This window comes from Astyanax mexicanus, chromosome 8, assembly GCF_023375975.1.
Source record: "Astyanax mexicanus isolate ESR-SI-001 chromosome 8, AstMex3_surface, whole genome shotgun sequence".
Classification (NCBI taxonomy): Eukaryota; Metazoa; Chordata; class Actinopteri; order Characiformes; family Acestrorhamphidae; genus Astyanax; species Astyanax mexicanus.
Window position 1 is genome coordinate 44,990,623 of NC_064415.1, and position 22,426 is coordinate 45,013,048.

Below are 22,426 nucleotides of genomic sequence, written 5' to 3' on the forward strand. Positions count from 1 at the left end.
TGACCTTTTCAAAATAAGGCTGAAGTTTTTGAACAAACAAGTCAAATTTAAAACAAAGAAGTTTTCTAACATGACGTGTAATCGCAAAGTTATTCTAAATCCAGAACTTAATCAAATGGGAACAGTGGTTTTGTCTGCACACTGCAAAATATGACTGCAATTAGATTTAAAACAATGTTAATGAGAGCTGTAGGGCCCCCTAAAGGCTAATCTGAATGTAAATGTGCAGACTTCATCTGAGTGTTATTCTACAGAAGAACAAATATTAGAACAATGTTACATCAATTTATGTTAGAAATTTCAAGGATGCAAGGATTGCTTGTTGTATGGACAAAATTGTATGGTGTCAGTTGCTAAGAAACAGTTTTTTTTAACCTTTAGCCCCACCCCTTTTTACATATGTTCACCAATTTTGACTGGGCACCCCAGATCATGTGATTACAGGGCAATACAATTATTGAGCAAAATGTGAAAAATGAACTTGTTAATTGACCAATCAGTGCCTGTTTCTGTTGTCCGCCGAGATGCACTGATCCTACATCGACCTACCAAGTTTCATGTCTCTACGGCTTATGGTCTAAGACTGCTCAACTGCTTTTTCAGAGGAATGAGAAGAAGAAGAAAAAAAAAAGGACACCTTTGGTGCTTGAACCCTAAAATCAAGAACAGTATAATTTGTCATTCTAATGTGGTGCTGAAATACTAGGTAAAATATATTAACATTTATTTAGTGTAAGAGCATAACCTCATCTGTGGGATTGGCCATGTTTGGTTTGGCGCCTTTATCTGGACTGTCTGCTGGGTCCATCTCGTTCAGTTCTACGTGGAACAGGTAGAAGACAAAGCCGTACAGGGCGGGGCCAAGTCCGTTACACAACCCTCTGATGCCTGTAATCATCCCCTGCACCACACCTGACAGATACACACAAAGACAAAATTTTTTACATTATTACATTATTATTATTATATATATATATATATATATATATATATATATATATATATATATATATATATATATATAGTTTTGTTCTATTTTTTCAGGGTGAGTCTAAAGTCATATGACACCCTTTTATTTCAGAAACAAAACATGGTCGCTTTTAGGTAGTCCAGACATAAGCTAATGGGCCTCTCACCCATTACTTGCTGAGTATTCAAATAGGTCATTTGTCCTTTTATTTCTGAAATGATTTGGTTTTCTGTGACTTTTGACTTAAGCTGTAGACATCTGACTGACTGGCACTCTTTTAGTCACAACGTTAGAGATATAACCTTGCATTCAGAAGGTCACCATTTGATCCCCTGAACCAACAGGACATGGCTGAAGTGTCCCAACTGAAGTACTGAAGCTACGCAGTTAGGGCTGTCCACTGCACCAGAGACGTACACTCACTGATCCCTAGTGTGTATGCATGGATAGGTTACATGTGGAGGACAAAATTCTATACAAACAGCATTTGAAACAGTACCAATTCTTTCTTCCACCTTTAAGAATAAGTGCAGTAACACAGTGAGCAGCGCTACTGTACGCATGGTTCACCAGGTGCTCACCCTGCTGGTCCGGGTCAGCGTTCCGAGAGACTATGGCACTAATGGCTGGAAAAGTAATGCTAGACATCGCAGCTACAGCCCCCGCCGCCCACATCATCCTGAAAAACAAACAATACACAATTAGAAACATCTGAAACATATTGTAGGTGTTGGGAACTGCTGATAGCATGCATTTGTTCTTTCTTTTTTTCTGATGATGGAATTTTATAAACGTTCCCCTTACTGCCCAGATAAACAACTGTTTCAGCCAAATATAAGTGCAAAAAAACAAGAGGAAACCCAAACATGATAAACAATAAAAACAAAACACACACCCAACAGTTCTGCTTACATGTGCCAAAGATTGCAAAACAAAACCTCTGAAGCAGCTTAAGTTGAATTGTTTCCAGTAAAACACTTCAGTAATTTAACAGACACAGCTCTGGTGCACTTTAAGACTCATACAGAGGGGTCAGCAGCCTAATTACATCATCATTTGTGCTTTACTCGCTTTATAACATGTAGTGGTGCTTGGAACCCAGTGATCACTACTTGATGAAATCTGAATTGAGTATGTTGAGAATTGTGTATTTACATGTTTTCGGCCAGTGCCAAATATTAGCTGGTTGCGCCAGTTGGTAACAGTGATCATTTTTTTTCATTAGCATTAAAAGTGCCCATTTTAGAATCTAATACTGTCAAAATGACCTTTACAAAATTAAATACTAAATTAAAAAAAGACTTGGTGAAGAATTGGTGAATTGCAAAAATAAAACAGTTTCAGAATTACTAAGTAGACTTTTGTTTACAGCACAAAATTCCACTTTGAAGCCAGTTTAGGGCCAAAACAAAGAAACATTGTTGTTTCCTGTGGGTGTGAGAGAGAATTCTGTATTGTTTGAATAAACTGTGGCCAAGTGATAAAACCATGCCAATTATTATTATTATATATTTTTTTTTCACAATGCACGCTTACTTTTTTAGAGCCAAAAAGACTGACCAACACCACTACAAGACAATCACAGTAAACTCACCCCCGGGTAGTGCCATTCTGTACCAACCCTTGAGGGATTTTTTAACCCAGATGGTGTTAAAGAGCCCATGATTTTTTGAGTTAGTAATAAAACTCTGAGACAGTAAGCAGCTCTAAATACATATTCAGTTTGATAATAGGTGCATGTGCAGTGGCTGTTGTTAATATTTAATTTAATCTTAACTAGCAATCAGAAAACCCTTCTTGCTCGAGTTCCAATGCTGAAACTTACATTAAGAAGGAATATAGGAGGAATATATTTATACATTTGTTACTTAATTTATTTGATGTTTTTCTCATTTTTTCTCCCAATTTGGCTATCTAATTGTCCCACCCATTTGGTGGCACCCTGCTAGGAGTTTGTGGACGAGCACACGCCTTCTCCGACACATGTGAAATCAGTCACCCCTTTTTTCGAGCTGCTGCTGATGAATCATTGCCTGAGCAGCTAGCGCACTCGGAGGAGAGCACAGCGGCTAGGTTACGATACATCCGCTCACAGACGCCTCGTGCCGCCCGCCATCACTTTTTAAAAAGTGATGGAGAGAGAGCGCAATCTATCCATCCGAAGGGAGCAAGGCCAATTTTGCTCCCTCTGGGCATCGGCAGCTGATGGCAAAGCTGCATGAACGGGATTCGAACCTGTGAATTCCCGTTCACAGTGGTAGCACATTAGACCGCTGGACCACTTGGCGCCCCTGGAGGAGTTTAAAGTATTTAAAATCAATTATGCCACATCTCTTTTATTAAAGACCTGAAAAACTGCAGCCTAACTTACATACATATTACTAACATATAGGGTCAGTTTTCTGGACACAGATAAGCCAAAATGCAAGAAAAGTAAAATCTGATAAATACCAAAATAAAACAATTATAAGAAATACAATTAAAAAGATTAATTAAAGAGTGTTTTAGGAGCAGATTTGAATTCTGTAATGGAATATGGGGAGGGAGTGCATTCCAAAGTTTCAGTGCAGCATAGGAAAAGGCTCCAACACTGACCGTGCTAAGATTAATGTCTGGTAATGATAGAAGACCTGCAAACAAAGACCACAAAGAACAAGAAGGAGCAAAGACCTGAAGATCTGTGAGAAGAAAGACTACAAAGGGCGTTGGATAAATTTGTTGGGCATTTCTTCTCTTCAGAAAATCCATATAAATTCCATGCACTACAATAAAAATTCTTCATTTTCAGCAGGCTTATTAGGTGACTGCAATTCTCATTTCATATAAGTGTTTGGTCATCCTATGGATTTAAGGAATTAGATAGGCGTCACGCATGTATTGATGTTTAAAAATAAGCTTGTATAGTCTTATTTTTTATTCCACTTTAAATATTAAAAATCGCACTGCTGCTATGATCTGAGGATCGCTGGTTTAAATCTGAAAACTTGCTGCTACAGTTTAGATTCTCTGCCCAGGCCTAAGCCGATGCCAGACCCGAACCCAGACCCGGTTTCCCACCACTTTTTTGGAGCCAGGGTGGGGTCGTGCTCAAGAAAATGGTCTGTGATGTAGACGTCTGTTTTTAATGGTATTTTTACTTTATGTAATGCTATGGCATGATAATCACAATAAAGAAAAGTAACAAATCAAACTGCGCTTTAAAGAAAAGTTGCAGAAGTTAGCGGGAGTTCCTCTACACATTACGCAAATTACTTGCAGTGCAAAGTCTCATTGCAGTTCTTTTTGTGCGTTCTGGACGTAGGATACATGCATAATTAATAAAATGTTTGTTGAGAAAGTGTTTAATATAATTAACAATGTTTAGGAACTGTGCGTCATTGTTGGCATTGTTTTTATTATTTCGAAGATCTGTTTTTAACATTTTCTGAGCTTCAGGGTTCATACACCTTTTACAGGGTAAAATTCAAGCACTTTTCAAGCACTTTCAAGGCCCATTTTCAAGTTTTTCCAGCACCTTTCAGCTGTAAATTAATGATAATGGTGATATATTAATTATCGCTGAATCACCGTTTTGAGATATCACAAAACTATCCTCCACACTTTACAGTGACTATGTTACTGAGAAAAAATAATATTAAGTAAATAGTAGGAATTTAGTAGCAGTTTCACACAATTAAAATACCAATGTTCTTCGCCGTATGTTTACCCTATTCATTTAATTGAGCAGTTACTGTAATATGACAAATTTGGGGGTGAGCTGAGAGCATTTATACATACATACACCCAAAATTATTGATTTGCTTTTTGTCAGACTGCAAAATATGTTTTTTGTATTATGTTTATGTGAACACAATTAGGATTATCAGAAATTTAATCAAATGTTTTATGATTCAAAATATATCACCTGTCTGTAGAGTTTGCTTGCTATCCAACTTGATTGGGTCAATAATGAAACTGAGACACAAAAGATCACTAGGTAAATAACTTTCAATCTTTTTTTTACCGAAAATTTAGAGGTGGGTAACCCAGGTCCAGAAAGTAAAAATGCCACCCAGGGCTTTGTACTAACCCCCTCAGCGTCTCAGCTGCAGATAAAAAAAAACACTTTCTGGACCTGGGTTACCCACCTGTAGTATTTTCCTGATTATTATAATTTTTTTTTCCGGGTGCATTGTACAAAATGGACTCAAAGTCATCTTTTGCTTGAGTGTAAAAAAAGTAATAAAAAATGTAATAATAATAATAATAAAAATAAAAAAAATAAAATAATAATTAATATATATATATATATATATATATATATATATATATATATATATATATATATATATATATATATATATATATATATATTTATTTATTTACAGTTAAACATACACTAGGGTAGTACGGTTTGACAGAGTAGCAGAACTCGACAGAACACCTGCACTGTTAACGCGGCGTCAGCGTCCTCCAATCTCCGGGGCTGTTTTCCCGGATTCAGTGCTTGAAACAAGCCGATCTCCGGGGCTTGTATCGCGGCTGGAATGACTCGCTTGCCAGCACTGTTAATTAGCATAGCTAAATCGGCTCGTTTCAAGCGGACCCGACAGCATCTCGTTGGAGGACGGTGACACCGCGTTAACAGTGCCGGGCTCGGTTTAGCCTATTAGTATATAATACGTGTAACCCAGATTATTACTATTATTATTTAGATAAATCCAAAGCTTGGCTTTGCTGTTTAAAAAAAACGCAGAGGTGCCAACAGCACCGATTCCTCATGAGCCAACCCCTCTTAGATTACGAGAAAGAACCGGACTTTGTTCAAATGCAAGCATTTTCCAGGATTTTAAGCACCCGTATGAACACTGATTGTTGCAATGTTAATTAACATCATTCATGTATTCATTGTACATGGATTTTTGGCCCATCTAAAGCTCTATATGCTGCATTCCATCAGCAGCCAGAAACCGAGAGCACACAATTGGCCTGGGTGGGTAGATGGCACTATAATGTAATGCTGGTCAGAAAAGACCTCTGTAAGCTGATGAGTTTATGTGGAATTTAGTGAGCTTTGCTGTAACCATTCCCATGTTCCAACAGAGAGTCATCCACTGTTGCTATAATTCATTGAGTATAATGTGGAGAATTTTAGAAGTATATTCTTTTTGCAAATAAATATAAATATATAAAATACACAGCTGCTCTTGATCAGAATTGGTGCCATTATACTATTTTAAGAAATAGTTATTCTGAAAATAAAAATAGGGCATAAAGTTTTACATTCTTTAATGTTTTTTTTTTTTCAGAAATAAGCCAACCTATGATGTCTGCTACAAGATTTTCTATAGAATAAGTGTAAACTAAGAGATACTTACAATGACCCAGGTAAGAACAATCTTCATAAATTTGTTGAAGGACCATGAAACACAAGATGCTTTAAACTACAGGTAATTTAAATATTATAATTATATAATCTTTGGCATATTTTTGCATATAACTCTGACCTTTAGACAGATTGCAAATTACTTTAAATTGGACAGGGTAATTTTAGACCTTAGCTGGTCTGCATCATAGCTTGGCAACTTTTTTCTGCGGTTTGAGTTTAGGAATTGTAATAATGGAAGTAATGATATTAAAATCTAAAATAATATAGAACTTTCATTCTGCCATTCATTCTAATCTTCTTTAATAATAATCAACAATGACTTCTTAAAATAAACTCATTAGTCACTATCTCACAATGCAATACCTTGTTCTATTCTAAAGTGCATGTCACAATGACCTTGTTTTTGGATCATGGGATACATGGGGGCTAAACATGGTAAAGTGGTTGTCCCTCAGTTGGCAGTATAAATAGGACAACGACAATAACATCAGTGTTAAATATAACCCCTTAAAAAATTTAATGAACCACTCAAACAACAAAGAGAAAAAAAATAATAATACGTTTAATGAAATGAAGTCACATTGTGATTGCAGTAATGGTAGATGGCTCCTAAATATTAAATGGCCAAAGATTTGTCATCTTGCTGTATCCGAATTAAGATCTCTAAAGAAGGTCACTCACCATGGCTGGGATCCAAAACCGTACCAGGCCAGCTGAAGGATCTGAAAGCCCAGGCCCAACAGGATGGTGTTCTTATTGCCTATGGAGCGCATTAAGATTCCCAGAACAACCGTCTGCCAAACAGAAAGGAACAGCGGTGTTTAATGATACTTTCATTTTGTTAAAAAGTGTATAGATCATAATGCAGCTGTTTATTAAAACCAACATGTGTATGTAGCTTTTACATTGCTGCAACATACCCATGTGTTTCGTTACTAAAATATATTCCTGTTTTAAATAGAAAAAAGACTTCATTTAATTATGCATTTTTAATATTTATTAGTTTGTTAGCTTTAACAGTCAAACACTTAAAAAAATAATCTAAATATATTTAAAACTTTGAATACTAAAAGGCTTCTTCACACCTGAAAGGTCCAGACTGAAGTTTTGTGTGTTTGTTACATTGTGTGCTCAAAATTTAGTCTGGAGAGAGAGTAGACAGGTAGCAGCAACATGAAGTTCAGAGAGCAAGTTTGCTATAGCAGCATGATAGTGTGAATTATGAAGAGCATAAAGTGTCTCAGTGCGGTTTAAGGTGACAGTGTTTGTAAACAGTAATTTGTCCTTGTGTGTCAGTGCAGTGTGTTGTTAGGTGGAGTTTAAGAGTCTTACAGCTTCTGGAATAAAGCTGTTTCTGAGTCTGGTTGTTTTGCACTTGATGCTCCGCAGCCTCCGGCCTGAGGGGAGCGGGACAAGAAGTGTGTGTGCTGGGTGGGTGGAATCCTTCCTGATGCAGGTGGCCCTTTTCCTGCATCTGGAGGTGTAGATGTCCGTGGTGCTGGGGAGGCTGACTTAGAGCTTAGATTCTCTGGCCGAACTCGACCTGACCCGAGGACTGACCCGAAATCGGGGAGGGTCGGGCTGAGATTTCCCACCACTCCAGAAAATAGTCCGATATGTAGGCAACTGTTTTCTAATTCTAACGAAATAGCGAAAACTGAAAGTGAAAAAACATGTGTTAACTGAATCTAATAGAAACTGTAATTAAAAGGAAAAAAAATAACTAACTCGAACTGTATTGTGTGAGGCAGATGAAAGAGAAACAGGAGATACAGTGTGTGAGAACCTTTACCTGTGAGTAGCTCATACCAGAACACACAAATCTCTCTCTCTCTCTCTTTCTCTCTCTCTTTCTCTCTCTCTTTCTCTCTCTTGTTTCTTAGATTGATCTCTCTGATGAGATGTACGGAAACTAATAAAAACTAGCAAGCCCACTCTAAAAACAAATTAAAACTTACTGAACTGTAGGAGAAAAAATAAAAACAAAATAAAATTAAACTATAACAAAAATGAAAAATGTAATCACGTAGCTCTGGGCGCACGTGAACGCCTCCGCGTTTGACTTGCAGCGCTATGTGTAGCTGTTCTTTAAAATCATTTAAATTAAATAATAGTTCTATGCTATGTTACAGTGTTGATTAACATAATTCTGGTTATATTTCGCTCATTCAATCAGCCTGAAAACAGACAGTTTATGGGGCGGGTTGGGTCGGGCTCGGGCAAACCGTGAACAGGCTCGGGCTGGGTGGGGTCGGATTTTTTGGGCCCGATCTAAGCTCTTGGCTGACTCCAACAATCCTCTGTGCAGCCTTCACCAACCTCTGCAGAGGCTGGTTCGGGTAGCAAGTCACAGTCTTGGTGGTAGTGACATCCTCTGTGCACTTGCTGATGTACCTGAGAAGAGCAGAGGTGTACTCCTCCAGATCCAGCTCCCCCTCACACTCAGCAGCCTCCCGGAAGACCTGCCAGTCTGTGTAGCTGAAGCAGTCCTGCAGCACAGCGTTGCGGTCACTGAGCCACGTGGTTAAAATCCCCGCTACCACATAGGATGCCTCTGGATGCTTGTTCTGAAGCGAGCTGATGTGGTCATAAAGCTCCTTCAGCACGCTGTTAGCATTAGCATCTGATGCTATGTAAACAGCAATCACGAACACCGCTGAAAACTCACGAGGCAGATAGTGAGGACGACACTTCACACTCAGCTGTTCTGTCACCTCGGAGCAGTGGCTGTTTACCAACATGCAGTTTGTTTATGTAGACGCACAAGCCGCCTACGGGCTTTCCCAATTAGCTGGCTGCGGTCCGCTCGGAAGAGCTGCCGGCCGGCGAGCTGGAAGGCGGAGTCCGGCATGGTCTGGTTCAGCCAGGTTTTTGTGAGACAAATCCCAGCGCATTTCCTCATCTCCTCAGAAACACTCATCCTCAGCCGCAGCAGGTCCAGCTTGTAATCCAGAGAGCAGACGTTAGACAGGAAAAGCAACGGAATTGGGGGTCGGTTAGCATTAGCCATTAGCCTGGCTAGCTCACCGGCGCGCTTCCCCCTCTTCTGGCACCGCCTCCTCCTGCCCTTTGTCTGCAGCACTTCGCTCCCCCACGCCGGAGCGTGGAGGAACTGTTGTCTGCCCAGCGTAGCTCGGATATTATTGTCCATATTATTGTGTTCATACTGCTGTGTGACGTGCCTGCACGCCAGGGGGTGTCTGACTTTATCACAACACCAATTCTTTTTTCCTCTGGCTTGTTTAAAGACTACTTTAACGTCCTGTAACTAAGCCAAAAGTCTGACCCATCTAGAAAAGCTTTTTTACACTGCAGGTGTACTGGACCAAAAACTACTCTTTTGGTCGGACCAAACTCTGGTCCTTTGGTCCGGACCAGGGTTTGTGCCCCTTTTCACACCTTAATTTGGTTTGATTGAGTAGGTTTTTAAACGCTGTGCCGACACACTTGGGTCATTTTAACGATGGTACTTAAGTCAGTTCTTCAAATTGCGTCATTAAAAAAAAAAATTATACAAAAACAATTATAAAAGATGTTTTACATTTAAAAAAGTCAAATTTATAATTTTTCCAGGTGCTGCAGTTTTAAGCACATTTGGCATCTCACTTTCATTAAAAAATCTCAGTCTATCTGAGTGCAGTGGTTTGCAGTCCATTAAAATGTGTTTTATAGTAAGTCTGCCTTTACAAAGATGACAGGTTGGAGCATCTTCTCTAGTTAGTAGATTTTGGTGCGTCAACGTGGAGTGTCCGATTCTACATTTTGGATGGTTTGGTGTAGACGACTGTCCATTCTAGTGTAGGTTCGTCCAACTTTTTCCTTTATGTCAACGTTTGTTAAATGTTTTACTGTCCCATTCATTCTGCCATTTGTTTTTGAAGTATGTGAAGATCTTTGGATATCTGTCTCTGGGTGGAATGGGGCGTGTGCTGATTCTGTCTGCAGTGGATGTTCTGGCAATTCGATCCGCTCGTTCATTCCCTGGGATTCCAATATGGCTTGGGATCCAGCAGTAGACAACGTCGAATTCTTGATCTTGTAGTACTTTGTCCTTTCTCAGCATTTCAGTAACAATGGGATGGACTGTGTCAGGGTGTTCCAAGGCTTTAAGGATTTGGAGTCTGTAAAAATAATATTTTTTTTCTGGTTGCTGGTTTGGATGTATTCCAAGGCTAATAATAGTGCATATCCTTCTGCGGAGAATATGGAACTGAAGTTTGGTAGCTGTATACTGTGCTGGTAGTTTGCGGATGTGAGTGCTGATAGGACTTTTGTTTCAGTTTTGGATCCATCTGTGTAGACTGTCATATAATGTGGGTAACATCCTCTGGTTTCAAGGAACAACTCGTAGTAGTCACTCGGGTGGGTGTTTTGCTTTTGTTTTTCTGCCAGTTTCAATAGTATTTTTGGTGTTGTATACTCCCAGGGGGCTATGAGCTGACAAGTCAGATTTATTGAATCCATGGGAAGCTCCAGGGCTTCCAGGTCCGATTTGATTTCAAGTCCTAGAGGTCGGATCTGTGTTGGTCTGGCCTCATACTTATTTTCGAAGTGATTCCTGAACGTAGCTTGGTAGGCTGGGTTCGATCTATTCCCATAGAGTTTAACAGCATATTTCAGTGCCATTGTTTGTCGTCTTAGACGAAGTGTTGGTTCATTTGCTTCCACATATAAGCTGTCTACGGGAGATTCTCAGTCCTTGATGTTGAATTGTGTTTATAGGGTGTAGGTATGATGTTCTGGTTGCACCGTATATAATACTGCCATAGTCCAGTCTGGACTGTATAATATCCCCAGAAACTTCGTCTCTTTCAGTTCCTCCAGTTTAATGGCTGCTCCGTCCAGATACAAGACGGGATCTGGGTGAAGTGATCTTAGTTGACAGAAATGGTTGCATGTTGTTTTAGATTTGGAGATCTTGAATCCATTTTGGGTAGTCCACCGCAGTATGTTGTTTGGCAAGTTGAAGTTTTTGTTCGATAGCTGGCATGTATTTTCCTTTGTAGCATATACATAAATCATCAACATAAAGTGAGCACATGATGTCAGTGTCCAGTACTTCAGTTACTTGATTGATTTTGATGTTGAACAAGGTTACAGATAATATGCTACCTTGTGGTACACCCATTTTCTGAGTACGAGTTTCAGAGTATGTGTCATTTATTTTAACTTTGAAACGTCTGTCAGTCAGGAAGTTTGTAATAAATGTGGGCAGTTGTCCTCTGAGGCCCATTTTCTTTATATCAACCAGGATGCCTTGTTTCCATGTGGTGTCATATGCCTTTTCAAGGTCAAAAAACACTGCTACGGTGTGCTGTTTATTTAGAAATCCATTTCTGATGAATGCTTCAATTCTTACTAAATGATCCATCGTGCTTCGGCCACGTCTGAAACCATTTTGAAAACTGCTGAGTAATCCATGTTGTTCCAGCACCCACACAAGTCGCCGATTTATTATCCTTTCCATGGTCTTACATAGGCAGCTCGTAAGTGCAATAGGCCGACAGTTATTTGGATCTGTGCGATCCTTTCCTGGCTTTGGAATAGGGATGATCGTTGCTTCCTTCCAACTGGTTGGTATATTGCTTGTTGTCCAAATTTCATTGATTATATTTAGCAGTGTTTGGTAAGTGCAATCGGAAGGTGTTTTAGAAATTGATAGTGTATTTGGTCTGGTCCTACAGCTGTATCGTTTGCTGCACTAATGGCAAGTTGTAGTTCTTCCAATAAGAGGAGACTGTTGTAGGGTTCATGATTGTCCGAGTTAAAAGAGAGTGGGTTTTTGAGTTGTTGTGAGTAGATTTTCCGGAATTCTGGCAGGCATGTTTCTATTGAAGAGTTGTTTTTTCCTATTACGAATAGCAGCTTTGCAGTCTTCATTAAACCATGGATTATAATGTTTCGTATTTTTTGTTTTTGATTTGAGTATTGTTTGTTCAGCTATGTCTATGAGGGTATTTGTGAACCATTCAATTGAAGGTTTGTCGTTTAGGTTGAAGATCTGGTATTGTGCTTCACAGGAAGTAAGAAAGGCATGCCAATCGGCCCTTTTGAGTTGCCACTTTGAAGGTTTTAGTTGGCTTGTTTCGGATGCAAAACTGATCTTTAGTGGGTAGTGGTCACATTGATCATCCCAAACTAGCCAAGTCGTGTCAAGGAAGAGGTACGGGGAACAGATTGTGAGGTCTATAGCAGAGTAAGTTCCATGTCCGGGGTGCAAATAAGTATTGTCACCATTGTTTAAAAGTTTAAACTTCTTGCATTTATTAGGTCTTCAATCATCTTGCCTCTGTTGTCCGTCTTTTTACTCCCCCATAATGTGTTGTGTCCATTAAAATCTTCCATGAGGATGACAGGAGGAGGGAGTTGATTTATTAGTGTGTCCAAGTCTTGTTGTTGTATACGGATCTCTGGGGGTAGATATATCGAGCACAAGGTTATTGGTTTATGTAGGGTCGCTCGAATAGCTGTAGTTTGGATGTTAGAGTTTATCGTAATTTTACTGTTGAGTACATTGTCCCGGATCAGTATTGCTGTCCCTCCTGTTGGTCGATAAGTGGATGGGCCTGGTGATAGATACAGAATATACTTTTTGCAGGTTGCAATATTTTGTGCGTCCATTTGTGTCTCCTGGAGACAGAAGGCTGGGGTTCACTATCACCGCAAATTGTTGGAGTTCCGGAAGATTTGCCTAAAAGCCTCTGCAATTCCACAGAACGATATTAATGTTGGTCGTCATATGGGTAGAACATGCACTTGGTCTTTGGGTTTACCCCTGGGTGATGAGCTTCTGTGGCGTCTTGGTTTCGGGTCTTGCATTTCTACTTCATTTGGTGCATCTTTTTGTTTGTTGGGTTGATGATTTGTTTTAATTTGAGAGCCTGAACTCTCCCTCGATTTACTATTGGTTTCGGTTTCCGTAGCTTTGTGGCCTGGAGTTGTTTTCTGTTTGTGAGTAATTGTTTCTTTTGTACATAAAATTGGACGGGGTTTTTCACCACATACCCATGTTAATTCTGTTTGTGTGTCCACGTTTGATGTAGCCTTTACTGCTGCTGCATAGGATTTCTCAGGACGAAAGTTCAGAGTGTGTTCTACAAGTCTCCTAGCTTTGAAATACGGAATCTTTTTGCTGTTTCATTTTCTGGATTTCTTTCTCTTTGTTCCAGGACAATTTTTGGCAGCCGCACTATGTTGTCCATTACAGTTTACACATTTTGGAGGTTTCTGGCACTCAATTCCATGTTCAGGTTCTCCGCAGTTGTTGCATATCGCAGGACTGTTGCAGTTAGTTGCTCCATGTCCGAATTTTTGGCATTTGAAGCATCTGAGCGGGTTTGGAATGTAAGGATCAACCGTTGTTTTTATGTAGCCTATGTCCACTTTTTCGGGCAGATGTGCCCTATTGAAAGTCAAAATATATGTATGAGTCTTGAAAGTGTAGTTTGACTTTTTGATAATAATTCGTCTCTTATGTGTAACTCCTTGTATTGACATCTCTTCAGTTATTTCAGAGTCTTCCAGTCCTTCAAGTTCCCTGGTACGTATAACACCTTTGCTGCTGTTGAGAAAGGGGTGCGGTGTCACTTTGATCTTCACACCTGCTAGCTCCGCCACACGGAGTACATTGTCCATCTGTGCTTTCTTGGAGCATTCCACCAAAATTTGACCCGATCTCAGTTTTTTGACGTTTTTAACTGTTCCAGCTATACCAAGGATACACTTGTGGATAGCAAATGGAGATAGTTTAGTTACAGGAGGTTCATGAGTCATGGATTCCAGCAGTACAAAGGGTTGTCCATCGTCTTTCAGAGTTAAAGGCTTCTTTTAGCATTAGTTCTGTCCATGGTGGAATGGGACGGTTGTCCTGCCTTTGAGATATCAGGATGTCTATGGTTGCAGATACCCTGTTGGCTTCAAAATTCAATCTAGGCACCTCTTTGGCTGCATCTGCTATCAAGAAGCAGAGAAATCTCCGGGAGGGCCGGCCTTAATTTGGACCCAAACTAAAAAGTCAAAGCCCGGACCAAACAAGCTAGGTGTGAAAGCTCATCATATTTACTTAATTACTACTCAGTTTTTTTCTGATTAATATTTTTTTTTGTTTTCCCACACTATTGTTAAAACCAGACTGAAGCTCTTTTGGCCCAAAGGTGGTTTTAACACTTGAAAGGTTTGAGTGTAGTACAGACTACAGACGAACAACAGGAGGGAGAGGGCACTGTTCCACACATAGAGCTTTTAGGTTAATATACTTTATGCATTATGTTCACAAGGAAAACCGTTAACACACAGTGGTTACCCTTATACAGTCATCAGACTTTGTTTCAGCACATTTATTTACTTGGCACTGACTCACTGAGCTCTACAAATCACCTGCTCAGATAGCCAGTACAGTCACTCTGCGCTGTTTCAACATTTGCTCATATTGAGCACACAGTGGTGTATTAGCAAACGACCAGCTCCTGCACTAACCTGAGCGAGGATGGAGAGAATTCCCACCACTGCGATGAACGCAGCAACTGTCTCTGACGTGAACCCGATGACCTGGGGATGGAAATTGCACAAGACTTTAGTATATACCCTGCAGTGGGTACACACACATCTCTGTTGTTAAAGCATAAACTTTTCCCACATGCAGTTTAATAACCTTTTTCTGAATGTCTCTTAAAGCAGCATTCAACAACAATTTTTAGTCAAGACCTCTCTTCCCCCACTGTCAGGCACCGTAATTCAACCATTAACAACATGCAACAACACGTATAGTAAAAGAATCATGTTGACTGGGGTGGATAAGTAAAATTTTACATAGATCTGAAGCAGATTATGCAGCGCTGCATAGTTCTGGTGAGTGTTGTTTTGCTTGCTTCACCAGACATATATGCTAGTCTCTATATTACAGTCAGCAGAGCATCACAGTAATGTACAAGATTACATTTATGGTAAAAATTATACATAATTGCTGCTGTAAAAACAGATATTTGAAAGCTGGAACATATTTTTACAATGTTGTCAACCTTCTTTTTTATTGTTTTAAGTCATTTAGTCATTGTTATTTGCATTTGTATGCACTTGCTGGATTCCTCTCTTTCAATGTTTCACACAAAAACAAAGTGCTCCCCCTCGAGGAGAAAGCTGAGATTTTTTGGCACTTATACCCAAATCAGAACTGAGTCAGGAAAGTGGGACTGATGTACAGGGTCAGTGTTGCTGATGTCTAGAACACATTCTAAAAAGCTTATAGAGACATGTATTGTTACTATAATTGTTATCAGCTACAAACAATAGATCATATTTAGACCTAACTCACCAAGCCCTGACTTAGGGACATTCATGTTTATGTATTCTCTATTATTCAAACGTATCAAGTTTGGAGTATTACTGTGTGTGTGTGTGTGTGTGTGTGTGTGTGTGTGTTTACCTGTCTTAGATAAAGAAAGAAGCTGGAGTACTGTCCAGCCTCAGGCAGGTAGGACAGGAAGACTGTGATGCAGATCAGCAGAACCGTGGAGTCCTGGCCAACTTTCCGCAGAGACTGCACCCACACAGAGATACAAACACATTTTAGCCCATGTAAACATGCTCCCTTCATTATAGCTGTGTGTGTGTGTGTGTGTGTGTGTGTGTATACTAGGTCACTCACGGCAAAGGGGTCTGCCTGCTCCCAGGAAATTGGAGCCCCCCAGGAGGCTGGGCGCATTTTCTCGGGCAAAGACTCTGGCACAGCCACCAGGATGAAGCAGATATCCAGCAGGGCGATGGCCGTGGCCAGAATTACGACCAGTGTGTCCCCGTACGCCTGAGACAAATACGCCCCAATTGCTGGACTTGTCACCAGGCTCGCCGCAAACGTGGCTGAAACCTTTACATTAAGAAAAAAACATCAGCTATATTAATTCCCCCTACAGACTCTTGCCAGCGTCAAAAAAGGTAGAGCCATATTGGTTGCCTGATGCCATTAACGTAAAAATGGGCTATCAAAGTGCCACCATGCACAGATTCTTTGGTTGTCTCCACAAAGACAACAGCAAAGCTGGTCACTGAAGATGACCCACTGTTATTCGGAGTCTCTCCATGACCGTCTGCCACTACCCACCAAGTATTCCAGTCAGAGGATTCCTTCTGGGTGCAACTATTTTTTTGATGAGCATATAAATAATGTAGGTCAACATTTCTCACCAGGCCATACGCCGTGCTCCTCTCATGCTCCTGTGTGATGTCGGCCACATACGCAAAGATCACCGAAAACGTAACCGCAAACACTCCGGACATGGAGATCACGGCAAAGTACCACCTGCAGAAACAGACAGACACGTTACAACACATACAGGTCTCCACTACACTACATTTCTACAGTTCCTGCAGATCTCAAGACTCTCTGAATGAGCAGTTTGTTAAACTTTAAACCCAGGTCACAGTAATTATGACCTGAATATGAAAATGCAGAAAGATTTTAACTAAACTAAAAGTACTTTCGATTTCAATTTTTACAGTACAATTCATACACATTAAAAGAATAGTGTTAAACTGCTAAGGGCAAATGTGAGAATAGCAGAGTGAAGAGTGTATGCATTTGAGCATGTGTCTCACCACGGGCTGATCTTCATGAGGGGAATCGGGGCACAGGTGAAGAAGACTGTGAGAAGAAGGAAAGACTTACGACCCCAAACATCAGAAAGAGCGCCAATCAGTGGAGCGCTAAGGAACGACAGCAGGCCCTGCAGAGAAATGCACAGCTTATTTCCGGAAACCAAACACTTAGAAATATCTGAACATGATACAGTTTTCTGAACTGGAGGTTCAGTCTGATCCATTCAGAGGTTTATCAACAGAACAGAAATACAAATTTAAGCTGAGCTTAAATATGTTTTTTCCTCTGCAGAGACAGCTCTGTCTTTTTAAAATGTGCACTCATATTGTTTATTTACTTAATGTTGAAGACAAAAATATAAACATTTTACAAACACCACATTTTATATATGTCACCTTTAAAACATATCATTTTTATCTCTTAAGTACATAAATAAGAATTGCATCTAAAATGTGCAGAAAAAGGATTTTTTAAGCGTGTTTGCTTTACAGTACACTGCTGACAACACACAGTTCAGGAAAGTCAGCCAGGACACAATCAATAAACAAACATCGGATTGTAATCACTGCATTGTTAAAGACGGATATATCGTGACTGGTGGCAAGTAAAAACAGATTTTGTAAGAACAAAAGAATGGCTGCAAACCAAAAGATTTGGATTTCATTTAGAACTAACAGCTTATCTAAAATTCAGCAATGTTGGCAAAGTCCTGACTGCAAATTTTACATTCATATGCCTGGCTCACAGTACAGGATTTTACTATCTTAACTTGGACATTTTCACTCAAAACCTCATGGGACATAAACAATAAACTAAAGATAGACCGATCAGTGCTTCTGAAGGAAATTCCGATCACAGAACATCTTTCGGCATGATCTCCGATACCGATCTTGGGCAGGGCTAAATGCCACATTAATGCCACACAGACGCCAGGCAAACTTGAAACAGCACCCATCAATTATGGCCATCTCTAAGCAGACACTGGGAATCTAAGCTGACTGTAAATAGACAAAAGGCACTTTACTTACCAAATAAACTCATTTTTAAAAGAGAAGTGTGTGTAAATAGTTTTATTTTTTATAATTATGTGTCTGATGCCAGTATCACAGAAACGGATATACCAACCTCAGTCTTGTCACTGCCCGCTTTCCAGAAACATTTAACTGCCTAAAATAGCCTATTTTTAGCCTAACACTCCAGTGATTGGTCTGGCTACTGACAAGAATCTCACAGCAGTCTGTGGGGTTTCTTGAGCTGGTACTTTCATGCATGCTCTAGATCTGGAGTTCCATCTAGCGGCTGGACAAGGAAACGCAGCTCCCTGTGACCAAACTGTTCAGTCATCCATACAGCAGCATTGCAGCGGGACCTGGCTCCAGAATCCAACTGGCCAAATCAGAGAAATATCAAGACGTAGTCTAGCGATCTTCACATCTCAACAATCAACAGAGGACACTGAAATATTGCTATGCAAGTCTATGATCAAAAAGCCAAGAGCATGGCTGACAGCAGGTGACAACAGAGCTTATAGGTACTGCAAAACAAGACTGAGGTGACATATGTACACTGTACAGTACATGTGTGTATACATATAAGTTTAAGATGTAGATATATGTGGCTAGATGTATATATACACTAATCACTTCAAATTTTAAAAATGGTATTTAAAACAAGTAATTTTAAAAGTGAATATAATTTAAATCCACCCTATATACAACCTGTATAGCCACTCAGCTCAGCTTTCATTGGTTGACAGCGTCTTTCAATTATGAGGTCAAAGTCCCGTTTCCCACCAGAGAATTAGTGACCACTCCACACTACAGGATACTAAACATGTTTCATATTTATGATATACAACCAGGAAGGCCCCCAGTGCCCTGGGAGAAGAATGGAGAACTAAATAAATGTAAAATAATTACATTATATACTTCACACATTAAAGGACCATCTGGGAAGATCAGCGTTTACGATCACCCTATATTCAGGAGACTTTTCGCGATTGTCGGGAAAAGCAAATTGTACCTTGACTCCATGAATGAGTCCGTTCATCAGGAATGTGTGCTGGGGGAACGTCTGATGCAGCACCTGAGAAACAAAGATTATAAAGACTGCCATCTCCATTACACTTACACACACACTTACACACTTACTTACACACACACACTTACTTACACACACACACTTACACACACACTTACACACACACACTTACACACACACTTACACACACACTTACACACACACTTACACACACACTTACACACACACTTACACACACACTTACACACACACTTACACACACACTTACACACACACATTTATATTCAGTACAATTTTACTTATATTTTATTCTACTTAACATACAATATCTACAGTGCATTACTTTTATTTAAAACAGAGCTTAATTAAGTTAAAAGTTAATTATTTTGATCCCTACAATGTTTGTAGAAGAGCAAAAAGAGACAGTCACTGAACGAGCTGAATGTTGACTTTGTTAACAGTGGTTTTATTTCATTTGTGGGTTTTTCCCCCCATTCCACTCTCTATTTAAATTCAAATATAAAATGTCACAAAGCAACTTTACAGGAGATATACCAATACAGTGAAAATGGCAGCAAGGAAAAACTCTATCACATTAATGCCAAGTTCAGACTACACAACATTTTTGTCCCTAACGATGTTCACTATGTCAGATTAAGCAGTTATCTTCATTTCGTGTCATATTCGGGGGGCTGGCAACACTACACGTTAGTCACCGATCAATCATCGTCCACGTCCACGTCCACGTTCGTAGGTCATCGCGGTGGAGGAGCAAAGAATTTGACGTTTATGGTTACAGAAGCCCTTCGAAGAGAAAGAAGCGACTGTGGGCTCGTTTCTTGGTGACCCAAAGAGGACATCACGGGCTGTGTGTAACTTGAGGTAAAGATGAAACTACTTTAAGTAGGTTTCAGTGTGTGTGAACAGAACAAAGGAATAAACAGAATAAAGGCAGGGGTTTTGTTGCCACAGCTCAAGAAAATTTTCTTCTGTTTCGCTGGTCCAGCAAACTGCAGGAGCACTGTCCTGCTTTCTTTTCACCAAGTTTACATCTGTATAAGGGGACTCCTCCTCCACTTTAAAATATTCTAAAAATGTTAGTTGCTTTTTAAAGAGTGTAAATATACGAGTATGCTATAATCATTACTTTAGTAAAATAAAAAATGACCATCATTCATCACAATTAATCCTGGAACAAAAGATTAACAAAAAAATCAGTTATCCTGACAGGCAACCTCCCTTCACCCCTAACAGTTAAATACACCATAAAAGAATCTGTTCTGATCAACAGTCCAATATTGTGTCTTATTGAGAATGGGCTCCAGGCTGAAATACTACTAATACCTGTAGAGTGAATAGATAAGGTTAAAGGGCTTTAGGCTGAATAGACAAAGTAATAAAATGTTTAGGATGAAGGGGAGAGGCTACACTTCTGAGGCTTAATGGGAGGGGTTAAACAGCTGCCAGTTGAATGGGTGGGGATACACTGCTGTAGACTGAACATGCAGAGCTAAACAGTTGTAGGCTGACAGCAGTTCTGCTTTTTTGAATTTCTATGAGTTTTTTTTTTTTTTTTACAGATACAGTTACAGTTCTGCACCACAAGAGTGTGTTGCATGTAGAAGCACTGAGCCTGCAGGAAAAGGGAAAGTGGAGAGCCCCTCAGAGTGAGCTTTAACCTTTCTGTACAGCAAGTTCAGGTAGTGCTGGGCGGTATGACAAAAATTGTACAGTACAGGCCAACAGTTTGGACACACCCTCTCATTCAATGAGTTTACATTGTAGATTCTCACTGAAGATATCAAAACTATGAATGAACACAGAGTTTTATGTACTTAACAAAAAAAAGGTGAAATAACTGAAAACATGTTTTATATTCTAGTTTCTTCAAAATAGCCACCCTTTGCTCTGATTACTGCTTTGCACACTTGGCTTTTTCTCAATGAGCTTCAAGAGGTGGTCACCTGAAATGGTTCTCCAACAGTCTTGAAGGAGTTCTCAGAGGTGTTTAGCACTTATTGGCCCCTTTGCCTTCACCATCTCGATTAGGTTCAGGTCCGGTGACTGTGGAGGCCAGGTCATCTGCTGCAGCACTCAATCACTCTTCTTCTTGGTCAAATAGCCCTTACACAGCCTGAAGGTGTGTTTGGGGTCGTTGTTCTGTTGAAAAATAACTGCCAACTAAACGCAACGGTAGCCATGCTCTTTCAGTGTGCCTTTAATTTTAAATAAATCCCCAACAGTGTCACCAGCTAAACACCCCCACCCACACCATCACAGCTCCTCCTCCATGCTTCACAGTGGGAACCAGGCATGTGGAATGACAAAGACACGGCGGTTGGAACCAAAGATCTCAAATTTAGACTCATCAGACCAAAGCACAGATTTCCACTGGTCTAATGTCCATTTCTTGTGTTTCTTGGCCCAAAGAAATCTCTTCTGCTTGTTGCCTCTCCTTAGCAGTGGTTTCCTAGCAGCTATTTGATCATGAAGGCCTGATTTGCACCGGAGTCTTCTCTTAACAGTTGTTCTAGAGACAGGTCTGCTGCTAGAACTCTGTGTGGCATTTGACTCGGTCTCTGATCTGAGCTGCTGTTAACCTGCGATTTCTGAGGCTGATGACTCGGATGAACTTGTCCTGAGGAGCAGGGGTGACTCTTGGTCTTCCTTTCCTGGGTCGGTCCTTTCCTGACCTTCATTTCTTAAAGTAATGATGGCCACTCGGTTTTCTTTAGTTAGCTGATTGGTTCTTGCCAAAATATGAATTTTAACAGTTGTCCAATAGGGTTGTCGGCTGTGTAGTAACCTGACTTCTGCACAACACAACTCATGCTCCCAACCCCATTGATAAAGCAAGAAATTCCACTAATTAACCCTGATAAGGCCCACCGGAAAACCATTTCAGGTGACCACCTCTTGAAGCTCATTGAGATAATGCCATGAGTGTGCAAAGCAGTAATCAGAGCAAAGGGTGGGCATTTTGAAGAAACCGCTGCTCTCATGCCAGGTCTCGCTGGATCTGTCAGACAGCGACATCTATCGGTTAGGAACTAAGTGTAGTGCAGAGTTTATGCAGCAGGGCAAGTGAGCAGTGACTGTGCCATTACACACTCGCGCACACACACACACACGCACGCATGCGCGCACACACAAAGCGGAGAGTATGTGTGTGGAGATGTGTGTTAGCTAGCGAACGTATTTGAGGATAATTGGACTTTCTCAAAACTAAACAGCTTTAGAGAACAATTGAGGAAGTTTTAAAGCCGCATTCCACGGCTCCGTTGTGGGAGTATTTTGACTTTAAGCCAAATGAATGAGAAGAACCATCAGCGCGAATCAGCCGGTATGTTTAACTTTGTTTCACAACAGTGGCAACAAAAGCTGGCAATACTACTAACCTGAGATCTTACCATTCAGCCCAATTCATCCAGCTGAATACTGAATAGAAAAATTGTTC

At 40.2% G+C, this 22,426-nt stretch overlaps 1 protein-coding gene across 1 annotated transcript in view; it reads right to left on the reverse strand.

Annotated features, from left to right (window-relative positions):
- The window catches only part of mfsd14a2 (major facilitator superfamily domain containing 14A2), a 42,964-nt gene that overhangs the window by 3,088 nt on the left and 17,450 nt on the right, over positions 1 to 22,426 (reverse strand). The window contains exons 3-11 of the mRNA XM_007236327.4: positions 18,952 to 19,014; positions 16,929 to 17,056; positions 16,518 to 16,632; positions 15,982 to 16,200; positions 15,760 to 15,873; positions 14,814 to 14,885; positions 7,020 to 7,132; positions 1,552 to 1,649; positions 746 to 912 (exon numbers count right to left, since the gene is read on the reverse strand). Of these exons, the coding sequence (XP_007236389.3) occupies positions 746 to 912; positions 1,552 to 1,649; positions 7,020 to 7,132; positions 14,814 to 14,885; positions 15,760 to 15,873; positions 15,982 to 16,200; positions 16,518 to 16,632; positions 16,929 to 17,056; positions 18,952 to 19,014 (1,089 nt within the window). The remainder of the gene's footprint in view (positions 1 to 745; positions 913 to 1,551; positions 1,650 to 7,019; positions 7,133 to 14,813; positions 14,886 to 15,759; positions 15,874 to 15,981; positions 16,201 to 16,517; positions 16,633 to 16,928; positions 17,057 to 18,951; positions 19,015 to 22,426) is intronic.